General features: G+C 42.8%; 1 protein-coding gene across 1 annotated transcript in view; it reads left to right on the top strand.

Annotated features, from left to right (window-relative positions):
- Window positions 1-731: 731 nt before the first annotated feature.
- deaf1 (DEAF1 transcription factor) overlaps window positions 732-24,221 on the top strand; it is a 63,643-nt gene continuing 40,153 nt past the window's right edge. The window contains exons 1-3 of the mRNA XM_043705707.1: window positions 732-1,296; window positions 5,468-5,562; window positions 22,046-22,175. Of these exons, the coding sequence (XP_043561642.1) occupies window positions 1,179-1,296; window positions 5,468-5,562; window positions 22,046-22,175 (343 nt within the window). The 5' untranslated portion in view covers window positions 732-1,178. The remainder of the gene's footprint in view (window positions 1,297-5,467; window positions 5,563-22,045; window positions 22,176-24,221) is intronic.

Genomic DNA, 24,221 nt, shown 5'->3' with positions numbered 1-24,221 from the left:
GTGAATTCATTTACTCTGTATCAGAACTTATAATTGCAGAAATAACATTAATTCACCTATATCCCACAGGTATATGAATAGGAAGGGTTTTGAGGGATATGGGCCGGGTTCTGGCAGGTGGGACTAGATTGGGTTGGGATATCTGGTCGGCATGGACAGGTTGGACCGAAGGGTCTGTTTCCATGCTGTACATCTCTATGACTCTATAAATTGCCCATAGTGTTAGATGAAGGGGTAAATGCAGGGGAATGGGTCTGGGTGGGTTGCTCTTCGGAGGGTCAGTATGGATTTGTTGGGCCGAAGGGCCTGTTTCCACACTGTAAATAATCTAATCTAATTTCCTTCACAGATGCTACTAGACCTGCTGAACTTTCCCAGCAACCTCTATTTTTGTTGCAATAATTTATCTTGTTTAAAGTGGCATCAGGTTCTGTATGTTTATTTTTAATGCAATTTGTAAAATTCTACTTGCTGAATTATTTTGAATAAAATGTGAATGCAATTAAAGTTGCCAAAATAGAGTTTAGGCTAAATACAAATTAAAGTTTTGGTTGTGAAGAGCCACGCCCCCTCACTAAAGGGTTCGGTAATTGCCGGAATAACTCGGGTCAGGTTCGGCCTTACTCGGGCCGCCGGGAAGTTTCGGTCTCACTCGGGAGGCTCGGGCCGGCAGGAGGGATCGGCCTCACTCGGGAGGCTCGGGCCGGCGGGAGGGTTCGGCCTCACTCGGGAGGCTCGGGCCGGCGGGAGGGTTCGGCCTCACTCGGGAGATTCGGGCTGGCGGGAGGGTTCGGCCTCACTCGGGAGACTCGAGCCGGCGGGAGGGTTCGGCCTCACTTTGGAGACTCGGGCCGGCGGGAGGGTTCGGCCTCACTCGGGCCGGCGGTAGGGTTCGGCCTCATTCGGGCGACTGTGGCCAGCGGGAGAGGGTTCGGCCTGACTCGGGCGACTCGGGCCTGCGGGAGGGTTCGGCCTGACTCGGGCGACTCGGGCCGGCGGGAGGAATCGGCCTGACTCGGGCGACTCGGGCCGGCGGGAGGGTTCGGCCTCAGTCGGCGAATCGGGCCGGCGGGAGAGATCGGCCTCACTCGGGCGACTCGAGCCGGCGGGAAGGTTCGGCCTCACTCGGGCTTACGGGAAGGTTCGGCAGTGGCCGGTCGCCGCTCGGCGAAAGGACGATGGAAGCGAAGGGAATCGGCATGGAGTCGCCTGAAGTGACGGCGGTTTCGGTGATGGGGGAAGAACAGATCGACATTGCCGAGCAGCTGCCGAGTACGGACGAGGGCGGCTTCGCAGGCAAGTGCGGTTAGGGAGGGGGAGGGGAGGAGCGGCTGGATATGAATAAAAATTAAAAGTGCCGGCCGGGCTCTGCAGTTCATGAAACAATAAATAAAATTAAATGAAGCTGCAGCGGCAACAACCGGCCGTTTAGGCTCGGGAGGCGACATTAAAATCCGAGAGGAGCCGATCAGGCCCGAAAGGGTTCGGCTTACAGCTGTCCACTCGATCCAAACGGAATTATTCTAGTCGGCTGTCTGTCGTTTAAAGGTGATGGAGTCACCTGGCTGAACGAAAATAGATCATTGGCAGCAGGATGGGAGATATGGGGAAAGTGGTTGGGGAGTAAAGTTATGGGGTAGGTTTTGTGAGGAGGGAAGGTGTGTGTTTGTGTAAGTTGGAGCAGGGAGCAAGGGGGGAGCAGTGGGTTCTGGCTGTGATTCTGGGGTAAGGGTTGGGGTGCGGGATGCTTTGTGGGAGAGATTATCAGGGGTAGATGAGAATGTGAAATTTGAAACAAACAGAATGATCTTATTGAATGGGGATGTAGTCTCAAGGGAGGGTGTGAGATAGGGAATATCAGGATCTGTGGATTGGGTTGGGCTGGGAGATTGAGGTTGAGTGGTTAGATTCCCCTGTTTTAAAAGACTTCATGCAAGTTATTGCCTTGGGCTGTCATCATCCTTTTTTGGAGGGACTGCTACACACACACACTAGGCTAATTGTATTGGTAGCAAAATGCTTTGAAGTTGTCTGATGTCTATAATTCACTACCTCTCACAATTCTCAAAACTCACGACAGATGGAAGTTCCTTTGTTTTCTGGTTCAGAGAGTTTTCTTCACTCGTGACCCCGAATCATTGTTGCAAAATTTGCTGAATTGAATTTTTCCTGCCTTAACATTCCAAGGAGACCACCCAAACAACATTTAACTGGTAAAATAAAACAAAGAACAGAATTAAAATATAAAATATAAAACAGAGTTAACATTTTGAGTCCCAAAACATTCTGATGAAGGGTTGCAGAACTAGAAACATTAACTGTTTCTCTTCACAGATTCTGTCAGATCTGCTGACTTTCTGTAGAAATTTCTGTTTTTGTGTGTTTCAACATTTAGCCAGACCTGTCACTGCTCAGCTTCTAAGATTGGCACTGAACTCTCTGACTGGTGAGGACGCTAAACACTAGACCAAGGAGTCACTGAAATTTGTTCAGAGCAATAGCAACTTGAACACCTGGTCTGGCTTCACTGACTAACTGGAGTCACTGATCGTTCACACGTAATCTTGACTGGTTGATTAGAAGTGGCGAGAATGTTTTAACTGTATTTTACCACTATGTAATCAAACAATTTTTCTGAACCAGAGAAATTGTGTGTTTGATGCATCCTCATGACAGAAAAGTATCCCAAATCGTATGGCTCTCAAATTGTTTTCATGTTAGTTCAATTTCTTTAGGTCATTAATGTCCTTTGAGAAAGATTAGCTACTGTCCTTACCTGGTCTGAGCCTATATGTGACACAGCAACCTGCTTGGGTTTTCATTGCCCAATAAGATGATTGAGCTCGCCACTTAGTTGTGTCAAACTCATAGTAATGACAACCGTGCATAGTCCTGACTAACAATTCAACACTAATGCCAAAGTTGGGAGGTCTGTCCCACGGATTAGTCATGTAACAGCTTGACATAGTTACTGTCACAGAATTGTCAATAGCCAATGCCCCAGTATCTTTCATCACCTTTCCTAGGTATGTCCTATCATACCAGCAGGGTTGACCCATCAGAGAAGTTAGAACCCAGCATGACTGGAAAAAAAGTTTAAGTGTTTGCGACCATATTCAGCAAGAAGTGCTGAATGATGAACTGTCTCCACCTACTCCTTAGTTTTCCATCATCACAGATGCCAGCCAATTTGATTCAGAAATGGTTGAATACACAAGGCACAGCAAAGCCTATAGATCCTGACCATGTCCTGACTCCAGGATAAACCATGTGCCAAGTCAAGCTATTCAGGACATCCACAACATTGGCATCTACTCAAAAATAGGAAAATTGTGGAAAGAATGTACCTGGGTAAAAGAGACAGAACAAATGTAGCTGGATTAAAAAAAGCAGGATGGTACGGTGGTTAGCGCTACTCCTTGTGTCTCAGTGGGTTTCCTCCATGTGCTCCAGTTTTCTCCCACAGTCCAAAGATGCGCTGGTTAAATGTATTGGCCACACTACACTGCCCTGCATTGTCAAGGAATATACTGGCTTGGTGGATTAGCCATGATATAGGGTTATGTGGATAGGGTGGGATGCTCTTCAGAGGGTCAGTGTAACTCAATGGGCCAAATGGTCTCTTTCCTCACTCCAGGGATTTCATGATTATATAAAATCCACTCTTGACTAATTACTATTATTGGTTTACTCTCAATCAGTAAAATAATGGAAGGTACATTGTTCCTCTCATCAAGTGGCACTTATTTGGCAATAAAGGGCAGCAGATGCATGGGAACACCAGAATTTGTAAGTTTGGCTTCAAACCACACGTTATCCTTTGTTGACACTCTTTGTCAGTGGGTCAAAATCCCCTAACAGCACTGGATGTAGTTGCATCATATTGCCTGCACACGTTCAAAGAATACAGTTCAAGAGCATATTAAATGTGTGTCTTAGTGATATCCAACATCACAAAATGTATTAAAAAATGGATTGTGCTGGCTGATCATTGTCACTGATTCCTAAGGTAAAAATCTACATCTGTTCTCGATCCTGAATCCATCTTTGATCACAGATAGTCTCCGGCATTCACATTTCATGAGTGGTTGGAAATATTACAGAGAATGGAACATTTCATTTGCATTTTGTTTAATGCACCCACCTTTTTGGGACTCTTCAGTAATTCTAAGCCTAGGGGTAGGTAAGTGCTGGGATGTGGGGGCAGGTTGCTATTCTGTTTAGTTGATGTGTGGGGAAGATAGCCTGTATGTTTCTTGTATAATTTAAGTGCTAATACAACTATAGATTAAGAAAGGGGAGAGGTACAACCAGAACTGAATGTCCTCCTACACCATTCATTAAATGTAAACCAGTGAAGAAGACAAATGGTACATTGGCCTTCATAGTGAGAGGATTTGAGTACAGGAGCAGGGATGTCTTACTGCAATTGTGCAGAACTTTGATGAGATTACACCCGGAGTACTAGGTGAAGTTTTGGTCTCCTATTCTGAGGAAGAATGTTCTGGCTATGGAGGGAGTACACCAAAGGCTTACCAGACTGATCCACGAGACGACAGGACTGACCTATGCAGAGAGACTAGATCAGATAGGACAATATTCACTGGAGTTGAGAAGAATACAGGGTGAACTTGTAAAACCCATAAAATTCTAACAGGACTAGACAAGTTAAGTGCAGGAAAGATGTTTCTTATGTTCGGGGAGTCCAGAACAAGGTTTCATAGGCCATTTAGATCTGAGATGAGACATTTCTTCACCTAGGGAGTGGTGATACTGTGGAATTCTTTGCCACAGGAAGCAGTTGAGGCCAAAACGCTAAATGTTTGCAAGAACAAGTTAAGTATTGTTCTTTAGACTAAAGGAATCAAAGGTTAAGAATGGAAAGTAGGAATAGGTTGCTGTGTTAAATGACCAGCCTGATTTTATTGAATCAGTTTTGAAGGGCTATATGGCCTACTTCTGCTTCTGTATTCTATGTTTCAATGTTAAGATTCCCAAGGACTCCTGGGAACATGATATTCTCACAAGAGCGGGAGAAAGTCTGTTCAAGATGTGGGATGGGAAATGAAGAAGAACCTAGTTGTGGAAATCTCCCAGTATTCCTGGGAGTGAGTTGGTCTTCTCTCTAGAGTCTGTTTGATGTTCTGATGGAATGGAATGGTTTGGGAAGTCCTTGGAGTTTGTCAGTAATACACGAGTTGGGGCATCCAGTATGTGTCAATGTTCTGCGGAAGTGGACAGGTTTGTGCAGCTCCTGGGAATATGTCAATATTTCAGTTGAAACTGACCTGACAGTACAGCAAGAAACAAGACACATACTAGCATTTCAAACTCTGAGATGGGATACACAGTGCACCATCAGTGTGGAATATCTAATGATTTCTGACACATGGAAGAATTATGCACGTTATTTTTACTGGTGGGGAAAACAGTTAATAGTTTATTTTCCCTGGTTTCTGGGTTCCAGAAGTGACAACGGTGACTGTGGGCAATATGACTGGACCTGCGGACAATGTTTTTACAACGTCTGTTGCGAATGCCTCCATATCAGAGCATGTACTGGTAAGTAGTTTCATTTACTCATATGTAGTCTTACATATCCCATTAACCATGAGGATCATAAGCTACCATTTATGTTACCTCCAGCGAGATGTCGTGACCAGCCATGTATTTCCTTCTCCTTCCTTGTCAGCATTCCACAGGGACATCCTGGTCCATGCCTCCTCCACTCCCAACATCTTCCCTCAACCCCACAGCACCTTAAAAAGCAATCACAGAAGATGTAACACTTCTCTGTTTACCTCCTCCTTACTCAGGTCTCCGCAATATGTCCCAGGTGAAGCAGCGATTTACTCTGTTATGGACCAGGCCAGACCCCCTCAAAACATTTCAAAAAAGTGGCCCAGACTCTCACTTTGCTGGTTCTTTTAAGTAGGTGTAGTGCAGATATTACAGGAGTGATGCAGCTGGTCAACCACTTAGTTTTAAACAAAACAGAATTTATTTACAATATTACCGAATGAAACGCGAACAAAAGAGTCATAGATTCCTAGAGATGTACAGCATGGAAACAGACCCTTCAGTCCAACCTGTCCTTGTCGACCAGATATCCCAACCCAATCTAGTCCCACCTGCCAGCACCCGACCCATATCCCTCCTAACCCTTCCTATTCATATACCCAGCCAAATGCCTTTTAAATGTTGCAATTGTACCTGCCTCCATCACTTTATCTGACAGCCCACTCCATACATGTACCACCCTGTGTGTGAAAAAGTTGACCGTTAGGTCTCTTTTATATCTTTCCCCTCTCACCCTAAACCTATGTCCTCTAGGCTGGGTGACTGCTTTGCAGAACATCTTTGTTTGTCTGTAGAAATGACCTTGGGCTTCCAGTTGCCTGCCACTTTAACACACCACTGTGTTCCCATGCCAACGTATCTATCTGCTGCAGTGCTTTTGTGAGGCTCAGCATCTCATCTTTCACTTGGGGATACTGCAGTGTTTAGGAATCAACATTAAATCAAATAACATTTGAGCTTGATTGTGTTCTACCATTTTGTTTTACCTACCCTAATCCCTGGTCTTGTGATGACATGGTTTACTTTCAGCACAACCTGCCCATTTTCTCTTACTCTTAACTCTCATCATTTATTCAGATTCTCTTCAGTCCTGATTTACAATCAACAATGACTTATCTGTCTACCACTTTCATATCTCTCTTTTTCTCTGTTTCCATCTATCCATTCAGTTTTTCACCTCCCACCCCTCCTCCTTCTGCATAAATACTACTACTTCCAAGTTGCTATCAGTTCTGATGAAGTCACCTGACCCAAAACGTTAACACTGTTTTCTTCCCACAAATACAGCCAGATATGCTAAGTTTATCTAGAAATTTCTGTTTTTGTGTCTTGCATATCCCATGTTTTTATATCAGTTTAAATCTATTGTGTATTGGAATAGTATGTGTCTATTTCTGACAGTTGGATTTCTGTCAATGTTAGCCATGGTTCAGAGATAGCACTGTTACTTCTGTTACTCAGGAGGCTGTTGGTTCAAGTCTCACTTGAGAGACATAATCCAAAATCAAGACTGAAATTTTCAGTGTTGCCAGCAAGCGATGTTCATGTCCCACGTGTAAATTGTTTAGTGCGTGTGGGGAGTCATACACCAGACTCTCAAAGGACCGATACTGAGGGTGCACTGCAGTATCATAGGGTAGTACTATGGGAATGCAGGACTTGGAGAGGCAATACTGAAGGAACACTGGAATCATGAGCAGTATTTGAAGGAGTGCTGCAATGAGGCAGTATTGAATGAATGCTGTGTATTTTGAGTCAAGGTCTTTTTGATAGTTTGAACTGAAGTTTCATCTGCACTCTCAAAGGATGTAAAAATGATCTGTGGCACTATTTGAAGGAGAGCATAGGAGGTCTACCTAATGTCACAGTCAATATTTATTCCTTTATAAACTGCATTAAAAGCAGATTATTTGATCATTATTTCATTGCTGTTTATGGAATCTTGCTAGCCACAGATTGGTTAGAGACAAAACAAATTGCACATGCTGGAATTCAAGACAGACCAGCAGGAGGCTAGAGGTGACCATGTTTACTATGTCATTGCAATTCTTGATTGGCTGTGAAATTGTTTTGGATGACATGAGTTTGTTAAAGGTATTAGATAAAATGAAGTTCTCTCTTTATTTAAATAATTGACTTGTCACTTATAATTTCTTTATATACTGGTTTGGTCTCCATCTCCTCCTTGATATGCCTACAGAGTTCTTGCTGCCTGCTTTATGGCTGATTCCCAGATTTAATTTTCATCTGCTCATCTCTCCTTCCCATCCACAGAACTTTCACATTATTCTCATCTGGCTTAGGTGACTACGTTTCCACTCTTTTTGACATAGAACAAAAACTTTTTGTCCCAATGTTTTTCTATCATTGTGAAGTGAATTAAATCCCTCCTATCTTAATCTTGACAGTCTGGGTCCTAACAGTTTTCCAATTACCTTGAACAGCATCACCAAAACAGGTTAACAGATTATTTATCTCATCAATGTGAGAGTGCTGTACACACATTGGCTGTGTTTACCAAATTAGAGTTATTAAGCTCTGGTATACACTTTACATACTTCATGATTTCAGAATACAGTAATATAAATGCTTTTGAGAAACCAGAGAAGCGAATAAGGTGAGGGGTGATTTGAACAAAGTGTTCAAAGTAGGAGGGGTTTGACATGGTTGGCAAGCAGAAATTGTTTCCAGTGATAGGAGGATCACTAACCAGATGTCATATATTTAAAATAATTCACAAAAGGACGAATTTCTTTTGATACACACTGAGTTATTGTGACTTAGAGTGTACTGCCTGAGAACACAATAGACGAAAGTTCAATAATACTGTTTTGAAGGGAATTGGATAAATAGCTGAAGGAAAGAAATTTACTGTTCAGGGCAGCTAAGGAGACGCAATAAATATCAATGATGATGATATTGTGAGAATAAAGAACTAGTGAAGAAATAAATAAGTGACAACAATCTAATTCATGCCAAAAATAGCAAACAGTGAAACATTTTTAAAATGTAAAAGTTTGTTACTACATGGAACGTCTAGCCAGAAGTGGAGAAAAGCAAGTTGCAAGTAATCTTTTGAAAGGCATTTGGATAAATATTTGAAAAATTTAAAATTTCAAAAGGTATCAAGTACAAATGGAGGAATTAATGACCTTTCTTTCTGCTGCAAAATTCTATGGCAGATGGCTGAAAATCTCTTGGAAATAGCTAAGAGGCAAAAAGGGATGTTGATATGAGACTAGGAAGAATTGTCCCAGGTGTAGTCAGGAGCCCCTGGGGAAGAGTACAGGGAACCTTGTTCCAGCCTGGGAGATCCTGATACTGATGCTGAATGTTTCACTGTCAGGCATCAATTATTCCAATGCAATTTTCATTAAAAGCCTAAAGGTCCAGTCTTAAAAACCCAGAATTTCGACTGAGGACATGCTGTAAACCATAAATAGTCACATTAGCATCCTCTCAGGCTCAGGACTTCCACATTTCTGGCTTTTCTTGACACTTGACAGAGCGTTAGATGTTAGCATTAGAGATTATATCCTTGATGCTTCACAGAAAAGCATTCTTAAAAAAACATAGAAACCTAAACATCATGTCGGCTGAGGCCTATAAGACCATAGGACATGGAAGCGGAAGTAGGCCGTTAAAACCATTGAGTCTGCTCTGCCATTCAGTGACGTTATGGCTGCAGTGACGTGATAATCTGGAAATGTGTTGCTGGAAAAGCGCAGCAGGTCAGGCAGCATCCAGGGAACAGGAGAATCGACGTTTTGGGCATAAGCCCTTCTTCAGGGCTTTCCTGAAGAAGGGCTTATGCCCGAAACGTCGATTCTCCTGTTCCCTGGATGCTGCCTGACCTGCTGCGCTTTTCCAGCAACACATTTCCAGCTCTGATCTCCAGCATCTGCAGACCTCACTTTCTCCTGCTGTGATAATCCTCAACTTCATTTTCCTGTCTTTTCCCCATAACCCTTGATTGATTTACTGATTGTAAATCTGTCTATATCAACTTTTGAATATACTTAATGATCCAGCCTCTTCGGCCCTTTGTGGTACACAATTCTACAGAATCACTACCCTCCTGAAGAAGGAATTTTTCCTCATCTCTGTCTTATATAGGCAGCTCCTTATTCTGTGATTATGCTGATTGGACCTAGACTCTCCCACAAGGGGAAACAACCTTTCTACATCTACCCTGACAAGACTCCATAAGAATCTTGAACAAAATCAGAAATTGCTGGAGAAATTCAATAGGTCTGACAGCATTTGAGGAGAGAAGCAGGGTTAAAGTTTTGAGTCCAGTGACCCTTCTGAAATGATAGTAGCTAGGAAAAGGTGGTATATGTTGAAGAAGGCTTGGGGAGAATATGAGTGAGCAGATATTTGGGGATGGAGCCCAGAAAGAGAGAGAAAGACAGGTTGTAGGCAAAATAATGAATGATAGTATGCCAGAGAGCAAGAAAAGCTGATAATGGGGGACCGTAAGTAGGTGAAATTGGGTTGGCTGTGCTGAAAGCAGTCCACGTTATCAGAGGGTCTTGAGTCTGAAAGTGGGTAAAGGAGGTCTTCTAGCTCTAAAATTCTTTATTGTGATATTGGGACCTGAAGACTGCAGGGTCCCAAGAGGAAGATGAGATGCTATTCTTCCAGCTTGTGTTAAGCCTCACTGGAGCATTGCAGCAGACTTGTGACAGACATATTGCTCAAAGTACACTGTGATGTGTTGATGTGATATATAACTGGAACCTTGGGGTCATTTCTATTCTTTCCACCAAAGTGAACAACCTCAGATTTTCTCTCATTATATTCCATCTGCCCAGTTTTTGCCCACTTACTTTACCTGTCTATATATTTCTGCAGCCTCTTTGTAACATTCTCACCCACTTGCCTTCCCACCTATGTTTGTGTCATCCATAAATTTGGCTACAGCACATTTACTTTTGTCATCTAAATGATTAATATTGATAAATATTGTAAATAATTGTGCTCCTAGCATGATTCCTATGGCATTCCACTAGTTACAGATTGCTACTCTGTCATAGAAGGTAGGAGTAGAAGTAGGCCACTGGCCCTTCAAGCCTGCCCTACCATTCACTTTGATCGTGACTGATCATCCAGTTCAATACCCTGTTCCTGCTTTCTCCCCATACCCTTTGATGCATTTAACCCTAAAAACTGTATTTGACTTGTTCTTGAAAACATTCACTGTTTCGGCCTCAACAACTCCAAAGATTCATCACTCTGTGGGCTTAAGTGTCTTAACCCATATCCTTAGACTGTGACCCCTGGTTCTGGACCTCCTGGTCACTGTTTTCCAAGTGTTTTGCTAATAAATCTTTTATATTTGGCTATAGCATTTTCCCTACTACTTAGGTCAAGCTAACTGACCTATAATTATATGCTTTTTTTCCCCTATCTTTTTTAATGTATGTAAGTTTGCTTGCTGAGCTGGGAAGTTCATTTTCAGATGTTTCATCACGATACTAGGTAACATCATCAGTGAGCCTCTGGTGAAGCACTGGTGTTAGTGACCCGCTTTCTATTTGTGTTAAGGTTTCCTTGGGTTGGTGATGACATTTCCTGTTCCTTTTCTCAGAGGGCGGTAAATGGGGTCCAAGTCGATGTGTTTGTTGATAGGGTTCTGGTTGGAATGCCATGCTTTGAGGAATTCTCGTGCGTGTCTTTGTTTGGCTTGTCCTAGGATGGATGTGTTGTCCCAGTCAAAGTGGTGTCCTTCCTCAAATGTGTGTGACGATACTAGTGAGAGTGTGTCATGTCTTTTTGTGGCTAGAAAGACTCCATACGGACAACAAGCAAAACTAATGTCATTTACAAAATACCTTGCAAGAACTGTAACAAACACTACATTGGACAAACAGGCAGAAAACTAGCTTTCAGTATCAGAGAGTGTTGAATATTGCTGAACATTGAGCAATCAGTGAACATTCCCACTTCTACCTGAAAATGGAAGAAGTTTATTACTGAAGCAGCGGAAGATGGTTTACCCTAGGGCACTATCCTGAGGAGCTTTTGTAACAACCAGAGTTATATTTTTTGTTCTCTGTATTACTACAGGTAGTGGAGAGTTTTCCCCTGATTTCTATTGCCTCCAATTTTCTCGGGCACTTTGATGCCACCCTCAGTCAAATATGGCTTTGATGTCAATGCCTGACACTTGCACCTCACCTCTGAAATTCAGTTCTTTGCTCTTGAGACAAGGCTGTAATGTAGTCAGGAGCTGAATGAACCTTTGCAAGTCAAAACTGAGCATCAGTAAGCAGGTTATTGCTGAGCAAGTACTGCTTGATTGTGTCAGTGACCCCTTCCCATCCTGATCAAGATTAGACTTGTAGCACAGTATTTGACCAGGTATATTTACACAGCATTTTCACTGGACATGCGTGGGCAAACTTTCACATTGCCAGATAGATGCTAATATTTTAGATGTGCTGGAACATCTTGGCTAGGAAAATGGCTAGTTTCGGCACCCAGATCTTAAGTACTATGATTGGAATATTCTCGGGGCTTGTAGCACTTTGCAGTATCCACTGCCTTTAACCAATTCTTAATTCACATGGAATGAATCAGATTGGTGAACACTTGACATCTGTGATAGTAGGGGCTTCCAGCAGTAGTTGAGATGAATCATCCACTCTTCACTTCTGGCTGAAGACCATAGAACCATAGAAACGTTATTCAGCCTATCGTGTCTGCACTGGCTGAATAAACCAGCTGCCCATTCTAATTTCACTTACTAGCACTGATCCAAGGCATTGGAGGTTACACTGCTCCACATACAGATCTAGATTTCTTTGAAATGAGTTGAGGTTTCCACCTCAGGCAGTGAGTTCCACCACCTCTGGGTGAAAATCTTTTCTTCTTGTCTATTCTCTAATCCTTCTAGCAACCACCTTTAAATGTTTGTCCTTTAGTAATTGACATTACCGCTAGGAAGAACAGGTCTTCCCTGTTCTCTCTATCAAAGCCCCTTGTTATTTTGTACACCTTGATTAAGTCACCCTTCAGTCTGCTGTGTTTTAATGTAAACAAATCTATCCAGTTTTTACTCAGCCCACACTCCTCTCCCCCCCTCAGCTCCACCCAAGGCCCCAAAGGATCGCTCCACATCCAGCAGAGATTTTCCTGCACCTCCAAATACCTCATCTACGGTGTCCATTGCTCTCAATGTAGTCTCCTCTACATTGGAAGATAAGAAGCCAACTTGCGGAACGTTTCAGAGGAGATCTCTGGGACACATACACCAATCAACTCCACCGTCCTGTGGCTGAACACTTCAACTCCCCCTCCCACTCCACTGAGCACATGCATGTCCTGGGCGTCCTCCACTGCCAAATCCTAGCGGCCCAACACCTGGAGGAAGAACATCTTCTGCCTTTGGACCCTTCAATCACATGGGGATCAATATTGATTTTACCAGTTTCCTCATCTCCCCTCCCCCCAACTTATCCCAGATCCAAACCTCCAACTTGGCACCGCCCTCTTGAAGTGTCCCACCTGTCCGTCTTACTTCTCACCTATCCGCTCCACCCTCCACTCCAACCTGTCACCATCACACCCCACCTTCAACTACCTATCATATTCCCAGCTACCTTCCCTCCAGCCATACCCCACTCCCATTTACCTCTCAGCCTCCTTGGGACGCCCCCCCCCAACATTCCTGATGAAGAGCTTATGCTCGAAACGTAAGCTCTGCTGCTTCTCAGATGCTGCCTGACCGACTGTGCCTTTCTAGCGCCATGCTTTTTGACTGCAATTTTCAAACCCTGGCTACTTTCTTGTAGATCTCTTGTGTAGTCTGTCTAGAGTAATTATATCCTTTGTACAATGTGCTGATCAGCCCTGTACACACCAATCCAGTTGTGGTCTGACCAGTTCCTTGTATAGTTTCAACTTTAAATCCCTGCACTTGTATTTAGTACCTCATCTAATGAAGGAAAGCATCCCACATGTAGCCTTCACAGCCTAGCTACCTCTGTGCGGCCATCTTCAAGGACTTGTGTAATGCAGCCCAAATTGTGTCACTTCCTGTACTCTTCTCAAAATCCTTCCTTTTGCTTTGTTTGCCCTTGCTAAATGTGTAACATTTTACTTACCCAGATTGAATTCTATTGTCAGTTTTCTAAACGTTCAACCAAATCATTGATATCTGAATGTAGGTTTGCTCGCTGAGCTGGAAGTTTTGTTTTCCAACGTTTCATCACCATACTAGGTAACATCAGTGAGCCTCCAGGGAAGCACTGGTGGTATGGTCTGCTTTTTATTTGTGTGTTTAGGTTTTCTTGGATTGGTGATATCATTTCCTGTGGTGATGTCACTTCCTACTCTTTTTTTCTCAGGGGGTGGTAAATGGGATGCAAGTCAACATGTTTCTTGATAGAGTTCTGGTTGTAATGCCATGCTTCTAGGAATTCTCATGCGTGTCTCTGTTTGGCTTGTCCTAGGATGGATGTGTTGTCCCAGTCGAAGTGGTGACCTTCCTTATCTGTATGTAAGGATACTAGTGAGAGTGGGTCATGTCATTTTGTGGCTAGTTGATGTTCATGTATCCTGGTGGCTAGTTTTCCACCTGTTTATCCAGTGTAGTGTTTGTTATAATTCTTGCAAGGTATTTTGTAAATGGCATTAGTTTAGCTTGTTGTCTGTGTGGGGTCTTTCAAGTTCTTTAGCTGCTGTTTTAGTCTGTTGGTGAGTTTGTGGGCTACCATGATGCCAAGAGGTCTGAGTAGTCTGGCAGTCATTTCCAAAATGTCTTTGATGTAGGGGAGAGTGGCTAGGGTTTCTGGACGTGTTTTGTCTGCTTGTTTAGGTTTGTTGCTGAGAAATCAGCGGACTGTGTTAATTGGGTACCTGTTCTTTTTTAATACACTATATAGGTGATTTTCCTCTGCTCTTCGTAGTTCTTCTGTGCTGCAGTATGTGGTGGCTCATTGAAATAATGTTCTAATGCAGCTTCGATTGCGGATGTTGGGATGATTGCTTCTGTAGTTCAGTATTTGGTCCATATGTGTTATTTTCCTGTTTGAGGTTCCTCATTGGCAGTTTGTTTTACTGCGACATCTAGGAATGGCAGTCTATTGTTGTTTTCCTCCTCTTTAGTGAATTTTATGCCAGTAAGGGTATTATTGATGGTCTTGAAGGTTTCCTCTAATTTGTTTGTTTAGTGATGACAAAGGTGTCACCCATGCAGCATTCCCAAAGTTTGGGTTGGATGGTTAGCAGAGCTGTTTGTTCACCACAGGAAATGACATCACCAACCCAAGGAAACCTAAACACACAAATAAAAAGCAGGCTATACCACCAGTGCTTCCCCAGAAACTCACTGAAGAAGTTACCTAGTATGGTGACGAAACATCTGAAAACAAATCTTCCAGCTCAGCGAGCAAACTTACATCCAGAACCTCAACCTGAGCTACAAATCTTTTCAAAACTCATTAATATCTCTCTGTAGTAAAGTCATTTTTCAATATCAAGGCAAATTTCTGTGTTGTCTGTAAATTTCCCAACCATGCCTCCCACATCTAAGTCTCAGCATAAATATATAGCACAGTCAGCAAGGGACCCAATCTTAGCATTGTGGAGCACCATTTGAAAAACATCCACTGACCATTTGCCTCTGTTTTCTGCCACTGAGCTAATTGTGGATTTGAATTGACTCATTCCATTCTATTCTGTGGAAGTGCACGTTTCAGCTTTGTTTTTTGTATTCGTTTGCTGGGTTTCCCATTGTTGAGAATATGTACATTTGGTTTAATAGTCCACCGCCATTCACTGCTAAATGTGGGAGGATGTCAGAGCTTGGATGTGATCTGTTTCTTGTGACATCAAGGCATTCCACTGATACTTGCATTGCTTGGCATGGTTCAGCAGATTAACTGTTCATGTTTAGGAATACCTTTTGCTGGAATTCCCTCCTGTACCATTCATTGAACTAGGGTTATTTATGATGGGATGATAATGGTAATACAAGGCCATGAGGTTACAGATCGTGTTTGAATACAATTTTGGTACTGCCGATGGCTCTCAGTTCCCACGTGGATGTTCAGGTTTAATATTTTGTTTAAAGTCTATCCTACTTAGCACTTTGATAATGCCATACAACTGAATGGAGGGGTGTTCTCTGTGTGAAATATAGAAAAAAGGAGCATAAATTGGCCATTCTGCCCTTCGGGATTGCTGTGACATTTGAATATGATCATTGTTGATTATCCAACTCAATAGTAGTCTTGTTTTTCTTCCATGTGCTTTGATCCTTTTAGCCCCAGATGCTACGTCCAACTCCTTGAAATCATAAAATATTTTGGCCATAACTACTTTCTATGATCGCAGATTTTACAGGCTCATCACTGTCTGGGTGATAAAAGTTCTCCTTATCTCAGTCCTAAATGGTTTACCTCATGTCCTTAGACAGTGACCCTGGTTCTGGACTCACTTGCTGTTGGGAGCATCGTTCCTGCATCTACCCTCTCTAGTCCTGTTAGAATTTTATTGGTTTCTATAATATTCTCTGCCTAAATCTTCTGCACTCTCGCGCATATAATCCTAACCAATTCAACCTCTCCTCACATGTCAGTCCTGACATCCCAGACATCAGGCTGGTAAACCTTTGCTGCACTTCCCCTATAGTAAGATCATTGTTCCTTATATAAGGAGACCAAAACTGCACACTGGTGTAATCTGATCAAGGCCCTGTAAACTTGCAGTAAGACATCCTTGGTCCTGTACTCAAATCCTTGAGTGAAGAAAATGCTTATTTCCTCAATAATGAATCTGCAGTAGCCACTGCTTCTGATGCTGTCATGGGTAGGTAATTTGGCAAGAGTGATGTTATTGGATTTTCCCTTTTGTAACTTCCCTCAGCACCTGCTACAGGGCTATGTAATATTTTACATCCTTGAGAACTCAAGCCAATGTATTAAGATCTATTTCGAGCTAATCTTGGAGATACACATTTGTTACCTACCCAGAGTACACTCTGTGTCCCTGGTATTTTTGTGGTTCTTCCACTTGGTGGAGGAAAATTTTAAGAATATTGATTGGTCAACTGAAAGGGTGGTGTGGTAGGCGGTAAACAGCAATAAGATTGTTTCTCCATACTTGCTGTAATGTATGAAACTTCAAGGTCTGGTGTCAATATTTGGGAGTCCCAACAGCAACTCCCTCCTGACTGTATGTCCACTTTGCCCTGTTCTGTTAGGTCTGTCCTTCTGTTAGATTAGCACACTCACCCAGGGATGGTGATGGTGATGTTGGTGTCTTTTAGGTATGATTCCATGAGCATGACCACATCAGGCTGTTATTTGACTAGTCTATGAGATTTCCTCAAACTTCGCACAGGCATCCAGAAGTAAGCAGGGCTTTGCAGGATTAGACAAGGATATGTTTGTTGCTGTGATTTCTGATGCGTAGACAGTGCCGAGTAGCCTATCCAGTTTTATTCATTTTTGCCATTTTAGTGTCTGTCACAACTGAGTGACATGCTGTGCCATTTCAAAGCCAAGTTAAAAGGCAAGCATGTTGCTGTGGGTCTGTGTTCATGTGTGAGTCAGACTGGGTAAGGATGGCAGATTTCTTTCCCTGAAGCAGATTTTTAAACAGATGTTTTTAATAACAATTGGCAGTGTTTCTACATTTACAACAATATTTTATAATTTCAGATTTATAAATTGATTTTTATATTTCAGCTGGTAGTGTTCAAATCACGGTCCCATTGGCTACGGCCTGTGCAGTACTAGTCCAGTGCATTAGTATTACGACACTACCTTCCCATTAGTTGGGACTGGTAGGTTTTAAGCAAATGAATAGGGGGTGGGGAAGAAGAAACAAAATTAAGTTCTGTCATAGGCTGGAGGGCAGGAGAAATGAAACGCCAAGAGGCTTCTGGGTGCAAGACTAGAGAGTGTGGTAATGGGACAAGTAAAGAAACAAAAGGAGTGTGTTGGTGAAGATGTGAATGACTGAATCATGGGTGACCAAATGGCAGAGAAAGAGCAGGAAGGCAATTCAGGTGTCCCCTGCAGTCATGTCCCTCCAAAATAAGTATACCATTTTGGATACTGTTCGGGGAAATGGCTCACCAGGGTAAGGCAGCAGTAGCCAGGTTCATGGCACTGGCTGGCTCTGCTGTTCAGAAGGGTGGGACAAAGAGTGTGGAAGGGCTATACTCATAGGGGATTCAATTGTAAGGGGAGTAGATAGGTGGTTCTTTAGTGAAAAACGAGACTCCCAAATGGTATGTTGCCTCCCAGATGCAGGGTCAGGGATGTCTTGGATCAGCTGCAGAAAATTTTCAAGTGGGATAGTGAACAGCCAGTTATCGTGGTGCATATAGGCACCAATGATATAGGTAAAAAAAATGGGATGAGGTTCTACAAGCAGAATTTAGGGAGTTAGGAACCAAGTTAAAAAGTAGGACCTCCGAGGTAGTAATCTCAGGATTGCTACCAGTGCCATGTGCTAGTCAGGGTAGAAATGATGGAATAAGCTGAATGAATGACTGGCTTGAGAGATGGTGCAGGAGGGAGTGGTTCAAATATTTGGGACATTGGGACTGGTTCTGGGCGAGATGGGACTATTACAAATTGGACGGTCTACACCTGGAACAGACAGGAATCCGTGTCCTTGGGGGTGCTTCTGTTAACGCTGTTGGGGAAGGTTTAAGCTAATGTCACAGGGGGATGGGAACCAAATGAGAAGGTTAGTGGACAGGAAAGAGGGAGTAACTAAAGCTCATAAGGAAATAGATAATGAAGTCAGCGTGACAAAGGGGAAGAGTAGGCAGGGAGCAGATGATGAACGCAAAGGGACTGGTGGTCTGAGGTGCATTTGTTTTAATGCAAGAAGTATGGTAAATAAGGCAGATTAACTCAGGGCTTGGATTAGTACCTGGGATTATGATGTTATTGCTATTACTGAGACTTAGGTGAGGGAAGGGCATAATTGGCAGCTAATTATCCCAGGATATCGATGCTTCAGGCAGGATAGAGGGGAAGGTAAAAGGGGTGTAGGAGTTGCACTACTGGTCAAAGAAGATATCACAGCTGTGCTGAAGGAAGGCACAATAGAAGACTCGAGCAGTGAGGCAATATGGGCAGAGCTCAGAAATAGGAAGGGTGCGGTAACAATGTTCGGGCTGTACTACAGGTCTCCCAACAGCAAACGTGAGATAGAGGTACAAATATGTAAACAGATCATGGAAAGATGTAGGAGCAATAGAGTGGTAGTGATAGGAGACTTTACTTTTCCCAACATTGACTGGGATTCACTTAGTGTTAGACGTCTGGATGGAGCAGAATTTGTAAGGAGCGTCCAAGAGAATTTTCTTGAGCAGTATGTACATAGGTTTAGGGTGAGAGGGGAAAGATATAAAAGACCCCTAAAGGGCAACTTTTTCACGCAGAGGGTGATACGTGGATGGAATGAGCTGCCAGAGGATGTGGTGGAGGCAGGTACAATTGCAACATTCAAGAGGCATTTGGGATGGGTATGTGAATAGGAAGGTTTTGGAGGGATATGGGCCGGGTGCTGGCAGGTGGGACTAGATTGGGTTGGGATATCTGGTCGGCATGGACGGGTTGGATCGAAGGGTCTGTTTCCATGCTGTTACATCTCTATGACTCCATGTAAATAGTCCAACTTGGGAGGGGGCCAAACTCGACCTGGTGTTGGGAAATGAGCCCGGCCAGGTGGTTGAAGTTTCAGTGGGGAATCGTGATCAAAATTCCATAAGTCTCAGAATACTCATGGACAAAGACAAGAGTGGTTCTAAAGGAAGAGTGCTAAACTGGGGGAAGGTCAACTATACTAAAATTAGGCAGGAGCTTGGGAACGTAGATTGGGAGCAGCTGTTTGAAGGTAAATCCATATTCGATATGTAGGAGGCTTTTCAAGAGAGGTTGATTAGAGTTCAGGAGAGATATGTTCCTGTGAAAATGAGGGATAGAAATGGAAAGGTTAGGAACCATGGATCACAGGTGAAATTGTGAGACTAGCTAAAAGGATAAAGGACGCATACATAAGGTCTAGGCGACTGAAGACAGATGAAGCTTTGGAAGAATATTGGGATTTGTAGGACCAATGTGAAATGAGAAATTAAGAGGGCTAAAAGGGATCATGAGATATCCTTAGCAAACAGGGTTAAGGAAAATCCCAAAGCCTTTTATTCATATATAACGAGCAATAGGGTAACTAGAGAATGGGCTCGCCCACTCAAGGACAAAGGAGGAAAGTTATGTATGGAGTCAGAGAAAATGGGTGAGATTCTTAATGAGTACTTTGCATTTGTATTCACTGAGGAGAGGGACATGGCGGATGTTGAGGTCAGGGATAGATGCTTGATTACTCTAGGTCAAGTCAGCATAAGGAGGGAGGAAGTGTTGAGTATTCTAAAAGGCATTAAGGTGGACAAGTCCCCAGGTCCGGATGGGATCTATCACAGGTTACTGAGGGAAGGGAGAGAGGAAATAGCTGGGGCTTTAACAGATATCTTTGCAGCATCCTTTGACACAGGTCAGATCCTAGAGGACTGGAGAATTGCTAATCTTGTCCCCTTGTTTAAGAAGGGTAGCAGGGATAATCAAGCTAATTAGACCTTTGAGCTTGATGTCAGTGGTAGGGAAGCTGCTGGAGAAGCTACTGAGGGATAGGTTTTTTTCCTATATGGAAATAAATGGGCTTATCAGTGATAGGCAACATGGTTTTATGCAGGGAAGGTCATGTCTTACAAATCTAATAGAATTCTTTGAGGAGATGACAAAGTTGATTGAGGGAAGTGATGTGGATGTCATATACATGGACTTTAGTCAGGCGTTTGATAAGGTTCCCCATGATCGGCTGATGGAGAAGGTAAAGTTGCATGGGGTGTTCTAGCTAGATGGATAGAGAACTGGCTAAGCAACAGGAGATAGAGTAGTAGTGGAAGGGAGTTTCTCAAAATGGAGACCTGTGACCAGTGGTGTTCCACAGGCATCTGTACTGGGTTGACTGTTGCTTGTGATATATAAACATAAATGATTTGGAGGAAGGTGTAGGTTGCCTGATTAGCAAGTTTGCAGATGACACTAAGATTGGTGGAGTAGCAGATAGTGAAGGGGACTGTCAGAGAATACAGCAGAATATAGATAGATTGAAGAGTTGGGCAGAGAAATGGCAGCTGGAGTTCAATCTGGGCAAATGGAGGTGATGCATTTTGGAAGATCCAATTCAACAGTGAACTATACAGTAAATGGAAACTTCCTGGGGAAAATTGATGTACAGAGAGATCTGGGTGTTCAGGTCCATTGTTCCCTGAAGATGGCAATGCAGGTCACTAGAGTGATCAAGAAGGCATATGGCATGCTTTCCTTCATCGGACGGGGTATTGAGTACAAGAGTTTGCAGGTCATGTTTCAGTTGTATAAGACTTTGGTTTGGCCATATTTAGAATGCTGTATACAGTTCTGGTTGCCACATTACCAAAAAGATGTGGTTGCTTTGGAGAGGGTGCAGAAGAGGTTCACTTGGATGTTGCCTGGTATGGAGGGTGCTAGCTATAAAGAGAAATTGACTAGATTAGAATTATTTTCATTAGAAAGATGGAGGTTGAGGGGGACCTGATTGAGGTCTACCAAATCATAAGAGGTCTAGACTAGGTGGAGAGCAAGAAGCTTTTTCCCAGTGTAGGGTACTCGATTACTAGGGGTCACAAGTTCAGAATGAGAGGGGAAAAGTTTAGGGGAGATATGGAAAGTTCTTCACGCAGAGGGTGGTGGGTGCCTGTCAGCATTGTCAGCAGAGGTGGTAGGGGTGGGAACAATAGCATAATTTAAGATGTATATAGACAGATACATGAATAAGCAGGGAGCAAAGGGATACAGATGCTTAGAAAATAGGTGGCAGGTTTCGATAGAGGATCTGGATTGGCGCAGGCTTGGAGGGCTGAAGGGCCTTTTCTTGTGCTGTAATTTTCTTTATTCTTTTGTTCTTTGTTGATGGAGAAAGTGAGGTCTGCAGATGCTGGAGATCAAAGTTGAAACTTTATTGCTGGAACAGCACAGCAGGTCAGGCAGCATCCAGGGAACAGGAGATTCGACGTTTCGGGCACAGGCCCTTCTTCTTTGTTGATGCACAGATTTGCCCAAAAACAAAGAAAGGGGAAAGCAAGATAATAAATCTAAAACCAAAGGTGACAGATGTTTTTGATGAGTCAAATTTTGATACGTCAAATTCATCGAAATTTATAAAACAGCAATCAAAAAGGTTACAGTTTCAGTAACACAACACCCCTTTACTTTCAGCACTCCCATGCTGAGAGTCTGTTACTTTCAGTAGCTGACATTTTAAGTGATTTTCAATTTTAACATATGTAGTTTAATTATTTTTTATCCAGTTACTGCAATGCAAGGGACAGAATTCAGTAACCTCACAGTTTGAGATTCCCTGCTCAAATGTTGTTTATTTTGATTTTTCTCAGTCGGGAAGAACTACACTTCAGATTGGAGAAGGACTCCCCACCGACAAAGCAACCCTAATAGTAGTTCACACGGATGGAAGCATTGTGGAAACTACTGGACTGAAAACACCCAGTGCACCTATAACTCCAGGTAATGTCCTATGCTGCACACTTCTCAGTACAACCAGTAGAAGGAGTGCTTGCTGTGGGATTGAGTTTCCATGAGAACTGCATGGAAAGGTTAAAAATCACACAACACCAGGTTATAGTCCAACAAGTTTAATTGGAAGCACTAGCTTTTGGAGTGCTGTTACTTCATCAGGTGGTTATGAATTTCACAATTGTAAGACACAGAATTTATAGCAAATGTTTACAGTGTGATGTAACTGAAATTATACATTGAAAAATACCTTGAAAAATACCAAATCATGCATGGAAAGGAGCACTCCTTGGAGATTATGGTTTAAGATTAAATGTGATTGATTTTCTATTCATGGGCAGTACCTGTCTTTTTTTAAACAACTCAGATATTATGTCTTCAAGATCACCTTGAACTACCTCTGTCTGACTCTGCAACCCATGCTCCCTTCATTATAAACTTAATAACCACTTGCATTTCTACATCAATACATCCAGAGGTGCTTCACAAGAACATTATTGAACAAAAAATTATTACCAAACACACACAAATGATATTAAGAGTGTGCAAAACTTGATCAAATAGGTGGCTTTTAATATTGGAGAGTTTAGAGGGTGGAATTTCAGACATTAGGGCCTTAGCAAATAGTGGAATGATTCAAATCAACTGAGTGCAAATGGCCAAGTATCTCTGAGGATCATAGGGCTGGTAAAGGTAAGATATGGAGTAGCTACACCATAAAGTACCATAAATTAAGTTTTGGATCCACCAATCTTTACGTATTTGTTTACAGCACTTTTTAACTTTCTTCCTGATTGTAAGCTTGCAATCTATTCTTCCTCACTGTTTTAAAATGAAGATTTATCACATTCCTGTGTCTAAGGATATGATAATAAAAGGTACAAAACATTATTTAGGCTACAATTAGAATACTGCATTTATGATGAGTTTGGGAACTTTTTTTATTAAAGGGAATTTTGTTTGACAAATTTATGAGCTATTTTTGAGGATGTACATTTAGAACATAGAACATGACAGCGCAGAACAGGCCCTTCGGCCCTCGATGTTCCTTCCATACCAGGCAACATCCCAGTAAATCTCCTCTGCACCCTTTCCAAAGCTTCCACATTCTTTTTATAATGCGGTGACCAGAACTGTACACAATACTCCAAGTGTGGCCGTACCTGAGCTTTGTACAGCTGCAGCATAACCTCCTGGTTCTTGAACTCAATCCCTCTATTAATAAAGGCCAAAACACTATGTCTTCTTAACAACCCTGTCAATCTGGGTGGCAACTTTCAGGGATCTGTGTACATGGACACCAAGATCTCTCTAGGAGAAAGTGAGGAACTGCAGATGCTGGAGATCAGAGCTTAAAAATGTGTTGCTGGAAAAGTGCAGCAGGTCAGGCAGCATCCAAGGAGAAGGCGAATCGACGTTTCAGGCATAAGCCCTTCCAGCAACACATTTTTAAACCAAGATCTCTCTGCTCATCTGCACTCCCAAGAATCCTACAGAGATTAACGCAGTACTTTGCATTCCGATTACTCCGGCCAAAGTGTATCACCTCACACTTGTCCATATTAAACTCCATTTGCCACCTCTCAGCCCAGCTCTGCATCCTATCTATGTCTCCCTGCAACCTACTACATCCTTCGTCACTATCCACAACTCCACCGACCTTAGTGTCATTCGCAAATTTACTAACCCACCCTTCTAAGCTTCATCCAGGTCATTTATAAAAATGATGAACAGCAGTGGACCCAACATTGACATTTGCGGTACACCGCTAATAACTGGACACCAAGATGAACATGTTCTATCAACTAAAACCCTCTGTTTTCTTTCATCAAGCCAATTACTGATTCAAACTCCCACAATCCCATTCCTCCGCATTTTGTATAATAGCCTGCTGTGTTGAACCTTATCGAACGCCTTGCTGAAATCCATATACACCACGTCAACCGGTTTACTCTCATCTACCTGTTTGGTCACCTTCTCAAAGAACTCAATAAGGTTTGTGAGGCACGACCTACCCTTCACAAAACCGTGCTGACT

Source organism: Chiloscyllium plagiosum, chromosome 16 (assembly GCF_004010195.1).
Source record: "Chiloscyllium plagiosum isolate BGI_BamShark_2017 chromosome 16, ASM401019v2, whole genome shotgun sequence".
Classification (NCBI taxonomy): Eukaryota; Metazoa; Chordata; class Chondrichthyes; order Orectolobiformes; family Hemiscylliidae; genus Chiloscyllium; species Chiloscyllium plagiosum.
This window is presented reverse-complemented; position numbering and strand designations above follow the sequence as displayed.